The 17679-nt window shown below is 32.1% G+C and overlaps 2 protein-coding genes across 4 annotated transcripts; both read right to left on the bottom strand.

Moving 5' to 3' along the window:
• Nucleotides 1-15: 15 nt before the first annotated feature.
• On the bottom strand, nt 16-3452 carry LOC114162633 (SNF1-related protein kinase regulatory subunit gamma-1-like). 2 transcript variants are annotated; one of them, XM_028046588.1, is made up of 6 exons: nt 3035-3452; nt 2491-2663; nt 1901-2108; nt 1568-1827; nt 824-987; nt 16-548 (listed from the first exon to the last, which is right to left on the bottom strand). In XM_028046588.1, the coding sequence occupies exons 1-6, from the start codon at nt 3198-3200 to the stop codon at nt 251-253; spliced, it is 1269 nt and encodes a 422-aa protein (XP_027902389.1). In that variant the 5' UTR covers nt 3201-3452; the 3' UTR covers nt 16-250. The 2 variants fall into 2 exon arrangements, with proteins under 2 accessions (XP_027902389.1, XP_027902390.1); XM_028046589.1 differs by having other exon boundaries at nt 179-548; nt 1568-1843; nt 1938-2108; nt 3035-3449.
• A 10968-nt stretch (nt 3453-14420) lies between these two features.
• LOC114162141 (SWI/SNF complex component SNF12 homolog) lies at nt 14421-17277 on the bottom strand. 2 transcript variants are annotated; one of them, XM_028045926.1, is made up of 3 exons: nt 17159-17277; nt 15278-16852; nt 14421-14938 (listed from the first exon to the last, which is right to left on the bottom strand). In XM_028045926.1, exons 2-3 carry the CDS (start codon nt 16792-16794, stop codon nt 14869-14871), a joined length of 1587 nt encoding a protein of 528 aa, XP_027901727.1. In that variant the 5' UTR covers nt 16795-16852; nt 17159-17277; the 3' UTR covers nt 14421-14868. The 2 variants fall into 2 exon arrangements, with proteins under 2 accessions (XP_027901727.1, XP_027901728.1); XM_028045927.1 differs by having other exon boundaries at nt 15278-16815.
• Nucleotides 17278-17679: the final 402 nt, after the last annotated feature.

Raw genomic sequence — 17679 nt, 5'->3', positions numbered from 1 at the left:
CGATAAACAAAACGATGAACTTGTTCAAAAGAAAGAAATGTGACCAAAACTACTGATTATTACGTAAGAATTTACACAAAATTTCACATTTCACGGTTTCACCCAACTCAAAATGAGAGCAATAAACTTGCAAAGTGCAAGTTGCTTTTTACAAAGGCCTTGCCTTGCCCTAAGATCTTGTCGTGAGCTATGATGGGAAACAGATAAATTTGTTACTGATGCATTAGAAGTCATTCTTCTGGGATGCAGGTCAAACCCTGCTGTTAGGAGGCATCGGGAGAACCCCATCAAAGAAATCACCAAAATAGCCACGGGGCTCATGTACTAGCCTTGAGATGATATCTCTCAGCGTGATCAGTCCTTCAAGATTCCCATCACTGTCAGCAACGTAGACCCTATGAATCTTCTCATGGTCAAGCAGTTGAATCAGTTCTTTGATTGTGCAATCCTTATTGCATGTTATCAGTTCACCTGACATTGGAAAGGTCCCTTCATGCTTCTCTAAGTAGCTTCTAACTGCTGTCAGGAAGTCTTTTGCTGTAATAGATCTGTCATAGGGAAAACTCATAAATTAGCATGGAACGGATATAGAACACCGAAATAAAGATTAGAGTGATAAGGTCATTTATTGGTTAGACGGAAAGGAAGGGAAGGAATAGTCGTGGGTTAGATTCCTGCTAATAATTTGTTGCTAACAATATGAAGAGATAAGGTTGGTTTGGTGGATTTAGAAGGGAGGGTAGAATAAGTCGTGGGTTCAACTTTATCAAAAATTAACGACTAACATTTGTCGATGGGGAATATAAATAATGTGATGACAAACCTATAGTCATGGTAGATTTCTGGAGCAGTTAGGAGGAATTGAACATCTTGCAGGCTGATGTTACCAATTGCCCTGCTGCCACCCCTTTCCATCACTGGCAACCCCCCAATCCTCTTTTTCCTCATCAGTTTAAATGCTTGAAGCACTGGTTCATCTTCATAAACCTGAAAACAAAGAAACCTATTAGAGTCGATAAATATAAAATCAGCACTTCCACTTTAGCTTTTGTTGAAGTTAAATGAAATGAACTTCTACAAAATTTAATTGCAGATATGTAGATTCTAACTAATGCAGAAAGCTCAATTTATTTTATGTTATTATTTTTTTCTCCTATAAAAAATGTTTATGAAAAAGTTATCCAAACAAGCCTAGTTCCACTGATTATAAGCTTAATAAAACAGCTGTGGATGCCTTTGATTTAGAATTATGGAAATCCATAGTCAACCTTGACACATTTCAATGCATTAAGAAGCATGATGTATGTATGTATATATATATATTATAACAAAGTAGATTAATGGTACACTTTTTCCTATACATGCAAGAGGGTGTCTTCTGGGCATAATGGTTTGGAGTTGGTATATTGTGGCATATTATAGTAAGACTTTGTTAGTATATCATAGAGTAATGTTGTATCAGAAGTATACAACATGGAGAGTTTGTTTATTGGTTAAGGTGCAGTATAAGCTGACATTCATAATTTTCCATCATGAAGCAGAAATTAAACATAAGACAGTTTTCCACCTTTATAATATGATTTGGTGTGACCATGGGAAGACCAACTTGAGATAGCTTCTTGGTTCCCCAACTCTCAAACCACTGAAGACCAACACATTCTGCCAACATGTGAATGACAGAAGACTGTGTAATGATGTTTTGAATTCGACCTGCACCTAAGTCAACAACAGGAACACTCTTCATCTTGTACTTGGAAAGCAGCAAAAGCATGGTCAAAAATGAGTTTGATCTCTCCAAAGCGAGAAAGGGGGCCCAGCGGAATGACCCTGAAATGTCACGAACCTGTTTGCTAAACAATTAGCAACTGATATAAATGAATTATAACCAATGAAAACAAACCTGTTATTAGTTTGCATTGATAAGTCCAACACACAACCTTGGTATCCTTATAAAGTTGAGAAGAAGTCAGATCCTCAAAAAAGTTTCCTGAAGTTGTCATGGCAGATTCAAGGCCTGAGGCTTCATGTTCAAAAGCAGAGGTTATTCCATTGACAGCAGCCGAAATAGCAGATCCACTGGATGGACTCCTAGGAGATGTGGGATCAGACTGTCAACAGCATTGATTGTCATATTCAAAGCGTGTGAGAAAAAGAATCCACTAAAATCACTTCGATATCAACAAGGAAACACCATTTTTCAAATAGTTCATGATCAAATTCAACATTTTCATCCAAGAAACTATCAAATCTGTCTTCTACCCAGAACCGAGAAACAAAATTCACATCACCCCACCAGAATACATATAAATAATATAAAACATGATACAGTCCTTTTAGCATGTTCTTGCTTCCTCTACCAAATTTCTCACTTCTGAGCTTTACTAAATCAAATCCACAAATATGTTATTTACACATCATTTTTCATGAAACATCTTTTTTTCTGTTGGAGAGGGGAAGTAGATAACTAATTAATCAAATTGACAAACCAACCTGATGCAGAATCCATACAACAATTCCAGCAAACTCAACTATTCCTATGTATCTGTCGATCCAACTAGCATCTTCGGGAGCATCTACATCCACCACAGGTGCACTGAGAATGTTGTGTTGTGCAAGCAATTTCACTGCTTCTGCTAGACTGGTATCTGATTTTATCTCAACTTCTGAACAAAATTATGAACCAAAAAGAGTTACATTTTGTGTAGAATTACAATCTTTCTCTTCGTGTCAGTTGATCCAAAACACTCGGTGTTCATCAGTGCAAAAACATTTGCGTAGTTTGTCATCAAATACTAGAGGTCAATTTTCATGTGGGGGTATAATGATTATACTATAGTCAAAATCTCTTTTTTCATCCCTAAGAATCAAGGTTTGAAAACTTATAACTGCAAGTACAGTACAAAAAAACTACAGAAAAATACAATTTATGTAGTCACAATTACTTCAAGAAAAGCTTATCAGGAAAAATCCCAGTTACCCTTTTCCAAAACTTGGTGAAGATTGATAACTGAAGTGATGTGAGTGGAATGAGTACCTTGATTTGAAGGAGGTAAAGGAAAGGCAGAGACAGGGATGCTCTCAAAGCAAGCATTGAGCTTTTCATCAGGACTAAGCTGTGGCTCCTGAACGTCCCATAGATCCTCCACTCTCAACCCCACCTTCGCCTCTGGGCTCCGTGGACTTTCTTCCATTGTCACCATAACTCCCACTCTTTCTTCTCAAACACCAATACTCAAAAACTAGTCTTTACACATCCCCATAAATACTTCAACAGAAGAACACATAATCTACTAACACTTCACAAGCTACTTCCCATACACCGAAGATCACCACCGCATGATTTAAAAACTTGGAACACAATTCGTTGACTTAGGAACATGGAAAAACGTGGAGGAACACGATGAGACTACACATCGTGTGATGAAGTGTTTGTTTTACACGTAATGTCTCATTGTCTTGTCCTACGTTGTATAGCGACTAGTAATCACCGAGCTTATCCAAAGTCTGTATTATATTTTCGGCACACGTCCTCATCCGACATACCACTCTTATTGCTAATAATGGTGTGCGGTGCTATCGTGCGCCATTGAAGCTTTCTCACATTACTTCATTTTTCTAAGAATGGTTGATTTTAGTTTTAGCTATTGTTATTTTTTTTTCTTTAACTATCTTTTTTAGGGTTAAATATAATTTTGTTTTTTTAACTTTGAATGAAAATTGAAATTAGTCTCTTAAAATTTTGAATTAATTTAGTTTCTTCATGTAAAAATATGTGAGTTTTAGTTCTTTTAACAAACTTTTATTAAGTTTATTTGATATTTCAATCATGCTTTTCAATTAACATTGAAGCAAAAATGTATCAAACGGAATAAACAACTCAAATGTTATCATGAGACATATGACGCATTTGAAGTGTCAAATCAACTCAACAAAATTTGGTTAAAATAACTAAATTTACTTATTTCTAAAATTTAGGGACTAAATCGAACCAAAGTTTCAAAGAGAAACTAAATTCAATTTTCACTACAAGTTAAGAGATCAAAAATATATTTAACTTTTTTTATTTGCTATTTATCATTTTAATTACTTTTTTCTATATATTTTAAAATATTATTTATAATATTTTATTTACTCGGGTAAATTTCTCTTTAAATATTTACGTGAGAGAGAAGTAACGATAAAATTAATTTATGCACGCTTTAAAAAAATTATACACTAATTTTCTTACAAATTAAATTAATTTATGTATAAACTAATTTTGTCTTATAAAGAAACTAGTTCCATTTCTTTCTTCTTTTTTCTTGGTTCATATTAAAAAACTTGTTCAAACATTTTATATATATATATATATATATATATGGATAAGAACTGAAACAAATTAAAATTATGTGAAAATTAATATAAATAATTTGACTAATTTCTAAATACAAAACCAAAGACTAATTAAATGTTATTATATATTTCATTCAGTTTTATTTTTTCCTTGAAAATTAGTTAATTTTTGTGTAATTTCAATGGACACAAATGTTCTCCTCTTAGTTTTGATAAGTAATGATTGATTTCTTTCATCAGAACAACAATGATTGACCTTATTTATGAGTCACCATTTATATGTATACTTTCTTTACACTAAAGAGAGGACAATGAGTAGGATATTTATGTTGGGCAAGCTGATAGGAGAAAAGGGAAAATGATTGGGACATTCACTATTCATTAAGCTGACTCGATAATATATTATAATTTTTCTCTTTCCCCTTCACTCCAACAATTGACTGATAATATTGTTGTTCTTATCCAAATCCCAAAATATCTTGTTTCAAAGTAAAAGAGAAGGATAAAATAAGAGGAACTACTTGTAGTTTAGGTTCTATGCGGAGAGGAAAGTTTATTTTTCAATTTTTATGATTTTTTTTTGACGCATCTTAGTTAAAAATATCTTTACAAACTAAGGGTGTGTTCTTTTGTGTGGATAAATTAGAGGGATTGAAAATAAATTTATATGGATTTGAGGAAAATAATATGTCTATTTTTTTAGTGAATATAGAGATTAAAATGAGTGAATTTGAAAATAAATTTTGTGAAAGTTAGTGAGTGATTTGAGTAATGTAATAGATTAAAAAAAATTAATAAATAGAATTTGAAGATGACTAAAATACCTAAAAATATATGAAATAAATTTTAAATATTAAATTTTAAAAAATATTATTTAATAAATTTTAATAAAAATAATAAAACGATAAATTAAATTAAATTATTATTATTTTTATAATAATTACTATTATTTGAAGTTATTATTAATAATTAATATTATTTTAATTATTATATATATTTTTTATTATTTATTGTTATATTTAATTATTATTATATATACTAGCGAAAACAAAAGCATTATCACACTTGTGTGTATGTATTTTATAAATATACATGATATTATTAGAGCTGTCAAAATGGATAACTCGATCCGACCCGGCTCAACCCACCAGGGGTTGATGATTTAGTGAGTCAACCCAACCCGGCTCACCTTTTAGCGAGCCAAAAAAATTCGAATCTGGCCTGACCCACTACAGGTTGACGGTTTAAACGGGTTGGCTCACGGGTTCACTTAATTAAAAAAATACAATTTTTTTATTTATTTTAGTCAACTAAATTATAATTCTAATTAAAATCTAAATAAACTTTAATACAATCCAAATACAAATCAAAATAAAAAAATACACATTATTTATGTGTTTGCTAAAAAAAACAACATAACATGATCCAAATGTAAAGCACAACTTAATAAAAAACACTTGTGTGACCCTTTTATCGGCGGCTTGATGAGTTAACCCGGCTCACCACGGGTTTAACCCGAATGACCGGGTTCTAGATGAGCCGGGTCAAAAATCAACTCGTATTGAAATTTGTAAGAAAATTTCAACTCAACCCAACCCGAACCCATGGTGAGCTGGGTTGGCTCGCAAGTTCCAACCCATTTTGACAGCTCTAGATATTATATCAGTAAGTAATGATATTATAATGTTATTAAATTAATATATAAAATTAAATTAAATTTATTAAAAAATAAAGTGAAATATATAGAAAAGACGAGAGAATAATCGTTGATAAATAGAGAAAAAGAGAAGAAATAGAGATAGACGGTTTTATAAAAAGCTTTTAAAAGTAACAATCACTTTTAAAAAATTTAATAAATAATTATATTCTAAAGGGTAAAATTGGTATTTTGAATTCTGAATGTCGTTTGGTGATAAAACTACATTCATTCATTAAAAAAACTTAGAAGTGAGAAAGATTCAAAGTTTGGAACAGAAACAAAATTCAATTTTGCATGAAATTTAAAAAAAGATGGTTGATAAAACCCATTTTGGTCTAACTTGTTTTTGGACAGTTGAAAATGGGTTGGACGACCAACCCGTTTACATATCGCAATCCAAGAAAGGCAACCAATCCTCTCCCGTGATAGGGTAGCGGGCTGACGGGCTAGCCCGTCTGACACTGACACGTCCTTTAATTTAAGAAAAATTGAGAAGAATAATGGTTCATCATGTCTTCAAATTACTTTTATAAGTTCTCAACCTAGCTTGTAAATGTGACGCAAGAATATATTCAAACATTCAAGCAGAAAAAATGAAGCATGAAAGCAAGGGAACAATCTTTGTTATTTGCATATTAATGTGAGAATACCCAAGAAGAAGATAATCCCCAATTCGGCAACAGGCACTTTGGATCGAAAAGGCAATGCCCCCAAAACACACACAAAGCATAATAAATTGGGAAGGGAATGCACCTATGACATTGGTGTTGTGGGGGACCAATGCCGACGTGGGTGACTGTCGTCGCCTAGGTTAGATTTGTCGTTGTGAGGTCACAAAGCATGAACGATTAAGACAAAGGGCATCCCCAACAAGAAGAGAAAAAATCATACTTCTTGAACAAACCTGAGACACAAGTTGTCGTGGGTGACTGTTGTCGTCGTCAGCCCGCTCGCCATCGTTCGCGCATTTTTCCTGGGTTGGGTTCATGGTGTGCCTCTCGTTTTCTCTCTCTCATTGAAGGTGTTTGTGAGTGAGTGTACTGAAAAAAAAAAGTTAAACACACCACAAACAAATTAATGATACAAGCCATGATGGGTCAGACCAATTTACACACTAAAATGGGCCATGGACCAACACGCGACCAACCCATTGTGCAACCTAACAGGTTGATGGCCAAACAGACCGGATTGATTCAATCTCACGGGTTCAATAATCTAACTCGACCTACCTATTTCCTCACAAGTTGACTGGCCAACCTGTTAAGTCAAACTCGTTTTATCAACCCTAAAAAAAGCATAAACATTTTACTTTTTAATATAAATTAATAATAACATCCCTTATTCATTTGAAAAATAATAGGTTTAATTATGCATTTGGTCCCCATTTTGGAGTCAAAATCTCAAAATAGTACCCAAATTTTTAAAAGTCTCAAAATGATCCATTTTTTTGTTGAAACGTTTCACGTTTGCCCTTTCCGTTAAGTCAAGGTTGACGCCGTTAGAGGGAGTGTCACGTGTCAGTTCCTCGATTTTTTGAATTTTTTTATTATTTTTATTTTTTTCTTGAATTTTTTTAAAAAATCAAAAAACTGACACGTGTCAAGCTATCATCGTGCCACATGGCAGTGACAGAGTGATGTGGCAGTGACAGAGTGATGTGGCAGTGACAGTGACACGTGTCAGTATTATGCCAGATGTCATTTTCTTAGTCTCAATTTGGTCCCTTTATTTTAATTTGTCTCAATTTAGTCCCAATTTTTGTAAAAATTAGCAATTTTGTCCCTCTTCAAATTGAAACAAAAATTAATTTTATATAAATGTTATACAAATATTTTTATTAAATTTGATATTTTTATTCAAATTGATATTTTTATTATATATTTTTAATATAGCTAAGTTTATTTAAAATTATGTTTCACATTCAACTTTACTTAAAATTTTTTTCAAATTTTAAATTTATATGTGTTTTATTGTTACATGAACTAGTTAATTTATGAATTTTTTTCTATTAACATTATTTTTTATTAACAACTTTTAAACCATTTTAAATAAAGTTCAATGTAAAATATTAATTAAATGAACTTAATTTGATTAAAAATATTTACTTGAAATATCAATTTTGATGAAAATATTTGTGTACATTTATATAGAAATTAAATTTGATTTCAATTTGGAGAGAGACAAAATTGCTAATTTTTACAAAAATTGAAACTAAATTGAGACAAATTAAAATAAAGGGATCAAATTGAGACTAAGAAAATGACACGTGGCGTAATATTGACACGTGTCACTGTCACTGCCACGTGGCACAATGACAGCTTGACACGTGACAATTTTTTGATTTTTTTAAAAAAATTCAAAAATTAAATAAAAAATTAAAAAAAAATTAACAAAAAAATAATAAAAAAAATTCAAAAAATCGAGGAACTGACATGTGGCACTCCCTCTAACGGCGTCAACCTTAACTTAACGGAAAGGGCAAACGTGAGACGTTTCAACAAAAAAGGGGACCATTTTGACACTTTTAAAAATTTGGATACCATTTTGAGATTTTTACTCCAAAATAGGAACCAAAGACATAATTAAACCAAAAAAATATATCCAAATTTATACCAATGAGCTTAATTTAAGTTTAAATATCTTAAATAATAAGTAAATAATAAAAGCTATTGCAAAATTTAAATTTTAATCCAATAAAATAAAATAGAATAATGCAAGTATATATATATATATATATATATATATATATATATATATATATATAAGTATTAATGGATATGTTGTTACAAGTTAATTGGAAAATTTTGTATTAGTACTTATGTTTTTGTTAGTTAATTGTAAACTAACATTTTATATTAATATTAATATTAATATTATAAACATTTAAATGTAGTAAAAATATTTAAATTGTATAATAATATTAAAAAATAGAAAATAAGTTCGGAAACATACAAAAATTAAAAAAAAAAACTAAAATTTTAAATACTTACATTTTTTTACTTTTATTTTATGTTCTTTAAATAATAAACAGTTGAATTCCACTTTTTTATTATTTGTATACTCCGTATGTAATATATATATATATATATATATATATATATATATATATATATATATTATAAACATTTAAATGTAATATAAATATTTAAATTGTATAACAATATAAAAAGTATAAAATAAGTTAGGAAACATACAAAATCAAGAAGAAAAAGGAATTCTATAATATGTATAGAATAGTTTTGTTAGTGAAGTCAAACTCATCATATACTTAATTAAATTTTTTTTAATTATGATTTTAATTCATTAACTTTATGTGAGATTAAATTTGAAAAACGCTAAAAATTTAATGATATGATAAATGATATTGCTTAGGTATCTCATGTTTAGGGATGGCAACGGGGTGGGACGGGTTTTGCTATCCCATACTTATTTTCTTAGAAAAAATTCATCCACATCCCCATACCCTAATCCAGCGGGTATCAAACTTTTATCTCATCCTCATCCCCACCGGATAACGGGTATAATCTCGTACACATACTCATACCTATTTTCTTACTACTTCAATATTAATTTTGATTAATTTTTATAAAATCATAAAAAAATATGGTAAATGAAACATAATATTATTAAATATTCAATATTAGGAGGAAGGTTGTTTCTTCCATATCAAATACTTTGAAATAAATTATAATTGTTTACATTTTATATTAGAATACCAAATAAAATTTCATGAAAACCAAAATATTTATTAAATTTGCAAACATTAATGAAATCTAGTTGATAAATTTTAAAAATATCTTTAAAAAATATAAAAGAAAAACAAATATTCAAATTAAAATATATTTTAAATGTTTGTTTACTTCAACCTTTTTAAATTCTAATGAATCTCTTTATTATACACTAATAAAAGTTATAATACATCACTTGATCAAAAAGAACAAATAATAAACATAATAATAAAATTTTGACATAAATGTTATATCTTTTGAGCTCCAATATATGTTGTATGGTGATAAAAGAAATATTCATGTCAATTAAATTAAATTTTTACATTGTAATAAATACAAGTTATTTATACAATTATAGTGAAAAAATTATAGTATGATTGATAATGAGTTAGAAAATAAAAAATAATTAGATAAATTATATCAAAATAGTATTTTACATTATGAAAATAAACAACAAATAAAAATATTAAAAAATTAACCAATTATGTCTTAGAAACAATTTGAGATACAATTGAAAGAAATTACATAAAGAAAAATAAATGTATAATTAAGGATATGATAAGATGAAAAATACCTTAGAGATCTAAGAAAACTTTTCAAATATCAATATATATACTCAATGGTTGAGAAACAACGAAATTTTTTTTAGCAAAATAAAATAGTTCTTCAAATAAAAAAAATGAATAATAATAAGTAAACTTTTTTTTATATGACAGTTGAGATTAAAACAGACAAAATATGTTTGAGGGCTTAATTAGACCCCTCTAATGTTCCTGATATTTATATATATGATGAAGGAGATACAAAGAATTTGAAACATTAAAGGCTGCAACTAGGTGCTAGGTTAGAGGTTATCTAACACTCAACTTCCTAGCTTACACATCATGATTGCCTAAATATACTAATTACTTCTACAATTACTTAGTAAATGAAATGTTTATGTTATTAAACATTTAAATTGAGAGTATTAAACATTCTCATGTGAAAGGAAAATATACAATAAATAAAAATATTAAAAAATAATAGAAATATTCAAATGTGAGACATAATTTTTTTTAATTGACATACATCATTTTAGCATAATTACATAAAGGTTATGATAAGATGAAAAATATATTGAAAATGCGAATAAGTTTTATGAAAACATATTAGAAATGCGAATGAATTTCATGACAAACCAAATAATTAAAAAATAAAGAATAGAAAGTGTATATATATATATATATATATATATATATATATGGTTATTTAATTAATTGTGAATATTTTAATAGTTTAAACGACGGAGATATGGTGGGAATGTATTATGACGGAGATATATACATCCCATACCCATCCCCAATTGAAAAAGTAAAGAATTCCCCATACTCATACCCAGTCAATACAGGAATTCCCCGTCAAAATGCTAACGGGTTCGGACAATACTCACGAAGACAAATTTTTTTGCCATATCTATTCATGTTAACATACATACCGACGTAGACACGTGTTTCAACATGTGAACACATATATAATAATGTCATTTACCATAACAAACCTTTAACATACTCTATCTAGAAAGAGACTAGTTTAAAAATGAAAATATCAAAATTTAGAATAATAAAAACATTAAACACTCATAATATTTTTTAATTTTTTTTATCTTTCATTCAATATTCATACAAATCCCTCTTCTTATATTAACAACAAATTTATTTCCATATTCTTTTACAAAACTAATATTACAAATCAAATCAAATTTATTTCCCTCTTCTTATTCATTCTATTTTTTTTTTCCTATAGCGATCAATTAAAAGTTACTCCGCAAATTTCAAATTAATCTTTTTCAATTTAATTTTTCCCTAATATCAATTTTATTTTCTTTTTTCTTATTTTATTTATGTATCATTTTTTTTCTCCTCTCCTTTCAGACGCCATACAAAGATCCGGAATTTAGCCGTCTACAGTGGTGTCCATCTACCGATGAGTGCGACTTATATATTGTTAATAAACCAACAAATACATGGACTTATACAAAGATCTGATCATCTCATTTATATATTTCCAATTAAATTAAGAGGATAAGAGTAAATTAACAATTAGTACATATGGAAATTACTGTTTCTCTTATAAGTAGAACTAAAAGTAAGAAAAAAAATAAAAAAATTTGTCAAATCAAATTTATAATTATCCAAATCCCTTTAAGTCAATCTAAATGAATTCATCTAAAATTCAAATTCCTATTTTTAGATTTTAATTATAATCTATTTAATTGAAATTGAATTGGATATAAATTGGACAATTTTTTTAATTTTGAAGATCCAAAATTAAAGTGCATATTCGACATTTAAAGTTATGAAATCAAATTTCACACCCAAGATATCATCAAGTTGGAATCATGCAACATTAGGTTAAGTAGGCATGGGTCGGAGCCAAGCACATGAAACATCAAGTTGAGTAGGCATGGGTCAAAGCCAAGCACAACTGACTCAGGTCCAGTCAAATCGGCTCAAAACCAAGTTAACTTGCGACAACTCAAACACGGATTGAGTAGAGTTAGCTTAGACCCAAGTGGAGTTGCGTCAACATGGACCGATGTCAAGCTATGCCACCTAGGCCTAGGTTAAGTCAAGTCAACCTAGACCCACTTTGAGTTTATTTGACTTGAGCTCATGACGAGGCAAGTCAGCTTGAGCCCATGTTTAGGCGAATGAGGTCAAGCCAATGACCAAGATCAATAAACTCAAGCCAAAGGTTAAGCAAAGTTAACTCAGGTCAAAGGTCAAGCTGGACCAAGGTCGAAATGACCAAGGCACAAGTTGAGAACCCATGTTGAGCTAAGATGGCATGGATCAAGTTAGATGAGTTAACCCAAGCCCAGGTCAGACCAAGTCAGTCCAAACCCAAGTAAAAGAGAGTTTCATGGGCTAATGCCAAAGTCAGCTTAGGCCTATATTAGGTGAGTTGCCCAGACCAAAGTCAAGTTAAGTCGTCCAAACCCAAGTTGAGTTGTGTTGCCCCTGACCCATGTCAAGTCGAGTCTGCTCAAACCCGCAAGTCAACCAAGCTTAGGTCAATACAAGTAGATCTCGACCAGATTGAGTTGAATCATTCTCGGACCCAAGTCGAGTTGAATCATCTCCAACCTAGGTTGAGTTGAGTCTTCTCATGTCAGGGTCAAAGCGAGTTGAGGTCCTAGTCAATCCTAGTTCACCCATACCCAGATCGAGTTGAGTAGATTGAGTTGAGTTGACCTTAAGCTAGAATGAGTCGGGTTATCTCAAGCCCATGTTGAGACAAGTTTGTTTGGCCCAAGTCGAGTCAAGTTAATTTGTGCGCAAGTCGAATTGAGTCAACTCATGCATGATGGAACTAAGTCAAATCGTGCCCAACCAAGAGTTGAGTTGGGTTTACCCAGCCTAGGTTGAGCAAAGTCAACCCAAACTTTGGTCACGTTCATCCGCCCGGGCCTAAGTTAAGTCGTGTTGGCCTAGTCCAAGGTCAAACAAATTTGGGTCAATCTAAGTGTGAATCAACTACGACCCGCATATGGTGGAGTCGACCTTAACCTAGGTCAAGTAGAGTCAACCAAGGCCCAAGTTGAACCAAGTAGCCAGATTATAGGTCGAGACGAGTCGCCTTGGACTTTGACCAAAGTCGTGTCGAGTCAACCTAAACTCAAGTCGAATCAAGTTGGTATGAACCAAGGGGGAATGAATTTGGCCGAAAAAGGCCAAAGTTTTCTTCGAACATATTTGGAGTGCTAGCAATAAGAGCATTCAAAATAAATTGGTGTACATCGTGGTTTCGTACCTTCCCAATGGAAATTAGCCTTGAGTTATTTGAGGATCTTGACTCTTCAATTGGCCCCCAAATAAAATTGTGCTTGAGGAGAAGGATGGCAAAAGGGAGAGGCAATGTGCGTAAAATCCTTTAGGAACCTACGGTAAAAACCAAAAACTACAAGAAAGCCACACAATGATTTTAAGGAACTAGGGGTAAACCAAGCCAACATGGCTTGGATATTAATTGGAACGAGCTTGAACCAATAGTAAAATAAGGTGGTAAGTTTAGCAACTGCGTCTTTGAGACGGCAAGAGAATGGACCTAGACGTCGGTGTCAGTTAGGTTTGTGTTAGTCATACCGGAGGGAATCAAAGCACCAAGCTGATAAAGGGAAAATTATAAACACAACTGTTCCAGTATTTGAGGACGAATGGTTACCCGCTGAGAGTGGGATACCAAGGGAAATCTGAGTAATGCTTCTTTTTCATATCCTTGTTACTGCATTGCACCTTCTTATTTAGTAAAATAAGAAGTAACAATATACATGACAAGAGGAAAATAAATAACAAACCTCAATAGTGGAGAATAACCTTAATTCTTGGGCTGTTAGATCAAAGCCTCGGAGGTTAACTTATATCACATGATTGTGATGGATCTCCTCCACCTATCCCATATTAAATTTATATAATTAAATCTATTCACTCCTTCACATGTTAGCCACAAGCTCCTCTATGCAGACATGGGTACCACTGCATCACAAGAGTTTGACTAAAACATAAATTTAAATTTTGGCTTATGCAATATCTTTTTAGAATAGCAATAGAAACAAAGCTTTATATCACCTAATGGGATTGATTATATTTATCACTCAATAAAAAATAACAAAAAAGAGGTAATAAATTCAGTAAAATAAATTAATTAAACTATTACTTTAAGCATTGTCTCAGTCTACCTCTATTACTTTAATTAAACTATCCTTCATTGGATAAACATTTCTTATCAGAGTCTTTTTAGGCTAGTCTTTTATATTTCTCTAAATGTTAATCCAGCCTCCTCAATCATAGGTCGGTCTTAGAAGCCAGAGCATGACTCGGAGGACTCAAAATGAACCAGGGGCAACCAAAATCCATGGATAGATACATATTTTCTGAAATTCTGTACAGAATGTCTGATCACATTCCCCTTGATTTTCACTACCTAAAGGTCATTTTCTTTGTTCCTACAGTCTTTCCGTTCTTCTACTCCTCGACTGGGGCACTCAAACTCTCTTCCCTAACAAGGAATATGAAAGGTAAGTAGGGTAGTTAGGAAAAACAAAATAGAAACTCCACCTTTAATGTTTTCTTAATTGCGTCCAAGAGCATCACTTCCTGCAGTTTTGCGGTTCAAGTATCGAATGGCAGCATCCTCGACCCTGGAAATATTGTAAAAAGAACACAAACAAATTAGAAAATATTTTGACAGAAAAGTATAAAGAATATTGTTAGCCCTATATTCATCCATGTCATAACTTTTATTTCTCTGTGGTATAAGTAATCCATGCAGCATTTTCAGAGTGAGTATGGTATTGTATTACAATTTCCTACCAAAGTATGACTCGTCAAAATCTGATTTTTTTTTCCCCAATATATTAAACTCACAAGTTTAGCAAGTGAATACTCACATTCAGGTCACAACCTTTCTAAGCAAGTGTATTATGCATACAAACCTTACAACAAAAACAGAAAAGGTCAACCATTATCATAATACTTACCATGGTTGATTGTAGAATTCAGAACGAAGTTCCTTTTCAATGTTATGCCTGGCATCTCCGGCAACAAGTTTCAAATCCTTGCTTTGAGAAGTAATCAAAGTATCAATAAACTCCACCGGAGACTGACTAAAACTAAGAAAAAATGCCCGTCTTCTTCGATGCTCTTGGATCTTCTTTAAGGAAGCACAAATGGCCTCATCATAAGCTTCAATCTCCTTTTGGCTCTCAAGGCTTGACAAGAATGTAGACTTGTCTTTTTCCAGTGGAAAAGGCACATCAACCTGTATATCATAACATGCAGTTACAGCTGGAGCATATCCAGAAAGCTTGATGTTATGCTCCAGATGTATTGGCTGTGGCTGTGACAAATGCTGTGCTAACTTCTGAAAAACCGTGGTGAAATCCATCTTCTCTTCACCAAACACCCTTTGTAGAGAAGGATCACAAATGAAAGACGAAGGGTCATTTGGGCTCTGTAGCTTCCTGGATTTCACATAGTTAAAAATAGAAGCTATTATTCTTGGACGAGTCTCAACCTCAATACCTAAGAGTTTAGACAGTTGTTGTGAAACCATAAACTTGTCAGGTGTATAATTCATTTCCATTGCAATCAATGCAGTAAATTCTTTGTTTCCTTTCCTCTTCACCTCAAAACCATCCTGTTGGGCAGGTGAACGTGCACTATCCCATACAATGACATGATTATCAGGATAAATGCTTTGATCCAAATGTATGGTAATTTTCTTGAAAAAAGCAGAGAACTTTGGGTACGAAGGACTCGATCTCTGCGAAATTCCAGACATCGAATCCATACCATCTTCCAATATCCTTCCAGTTATCCTGAGAGACCACGAAGATTCATTGGCCTTCTTATTCTCAGAATCCATTTTAGCATGATTTGAGAAGGTATTGAACACATAAACCCGAAGAGTTTTCTGAACATGGGGAGGGAGCCTAGCCTCCTGTATATCAAACTTTCTCCTGGCCAAAGCAGTATCAACCTGAGCCTCAAAATCAAGTAATTGAGTATACAGAGCAGACTCAGGCAAAAACATAGCCCCCTTCCCTGGTGATTGCTTCTTTTGCTGCCGAGCACCCGGCATGGATTGGTTCATATTCGATGAATTATGAGACCTTAACAGGGGCTTTGGGGTTGGTCGGTTGGCTTTTCCGGTGGCCGGGGATGATGTGCCATTAGCAGCATTAGTATTTACACTATGCAAATGGGCAAAAGGCTGAGTTTGAGGTTGTGGATGAGCACGTGCAATCTGAGACTGCAATTGTGTCTGTGCATATTGAGCTTGTGCAAGCACGTGAGATTGGGACTCTGAAAGCTGAAAGAGACCAGGGAATTGTGTCTGAGGACGTGACTGAGACTGTGGTTGTGTTTGAGAGTGTAAAGGGGTTGAAATTGAATGGTTCCATTGCTGAATGGGGTTAGGGTGGTGTGCTTGTGTGCCCATTCCAGAATGACCAAACAAAGATGATGCAGCCACATTCTTTGCTTGATTATTCATTCTGATTGCTGCTTCTAAGATCTAATCGGAAATCTTCTCAGTATGCAAATTCATGAAACTGAAATTAAATATTATAAATTTAGAAAAAAAAATCAGAACAGCTTTTGTCAGAAGATACAAATAAGATTCTGGGGATCCTGAATTCTGAAAAGGTAACATTTTTAAGAGAAAAACTTTTAGGAAATTTTTAAAACGAAAACCCTAAATACGAAAACACAATGCATGTAACCAAGATGTACGAATTGGAAAAGAACCCGGCAAAAATTCAATTTGGGTTCACCTAACTTAAGGAATGTACATGATTTATGGTTTTTGCAGAAGAAAAAGACAACGGAAAACGTAGAAGAGGAAGAGAGATTCTTACTGATAGTGTCCGTTTCGGATTCTCAGGAATTCAACAAAAGAAAATTGCTGGATTGCATGATGAATGTTTTCTTCCCCTTTTTCATCCTTTATACCCAAAAAAACATGCTCTCTGGTTTTTTTGAAATACAATGGTTTCAAATAACCTTTTTTTATTAATAAAACACTTTTTTTTTATTAGTAAAAGACATATTACCACTGACTATGCCTTGTCTGGTAAGAGAACTTGTGTGGTAAGAGAAATTGCTATTTAGGTTAAATCTTGTCATCAATATATTTTTTACTAGCATTAATTATTAATATTAAAACATAACATATGTGGATTTTTTTTTTTAAACTTACATCAATTTTTAAAATGATTCATTAACATTAAACACAACCCTCTCCTGCACATTATTAAAAAAATACTTTATAAGGCTAAATTTAAAATAATTTATAAAAAAATGCTTAAAATAATAATGGAGAGGTAAATTATTTATTTATTATTATATATGGGCGTCCAAGTGTATTTATCAATTTATA

The sequence above is a fragment of the Vigna unguiculata genome, chromosome 9 (genome assembly GCF_004118075.2).
Source record: "Vigna unguiculata cultivar IT97K-499-35 chromosome 9, ASM411807v1, whole genome shotgun sequence".
Classification (NCBI taxonomy): Eukaryota; Viridiplantae; Streptophyta; class Magnoliopsida; order Fabales; family Fabaceae; genus Vigna; species Vigna unguiculata.
This window is presented reverse-complemented; position numbering and strand designations above follow the sequence as displayed.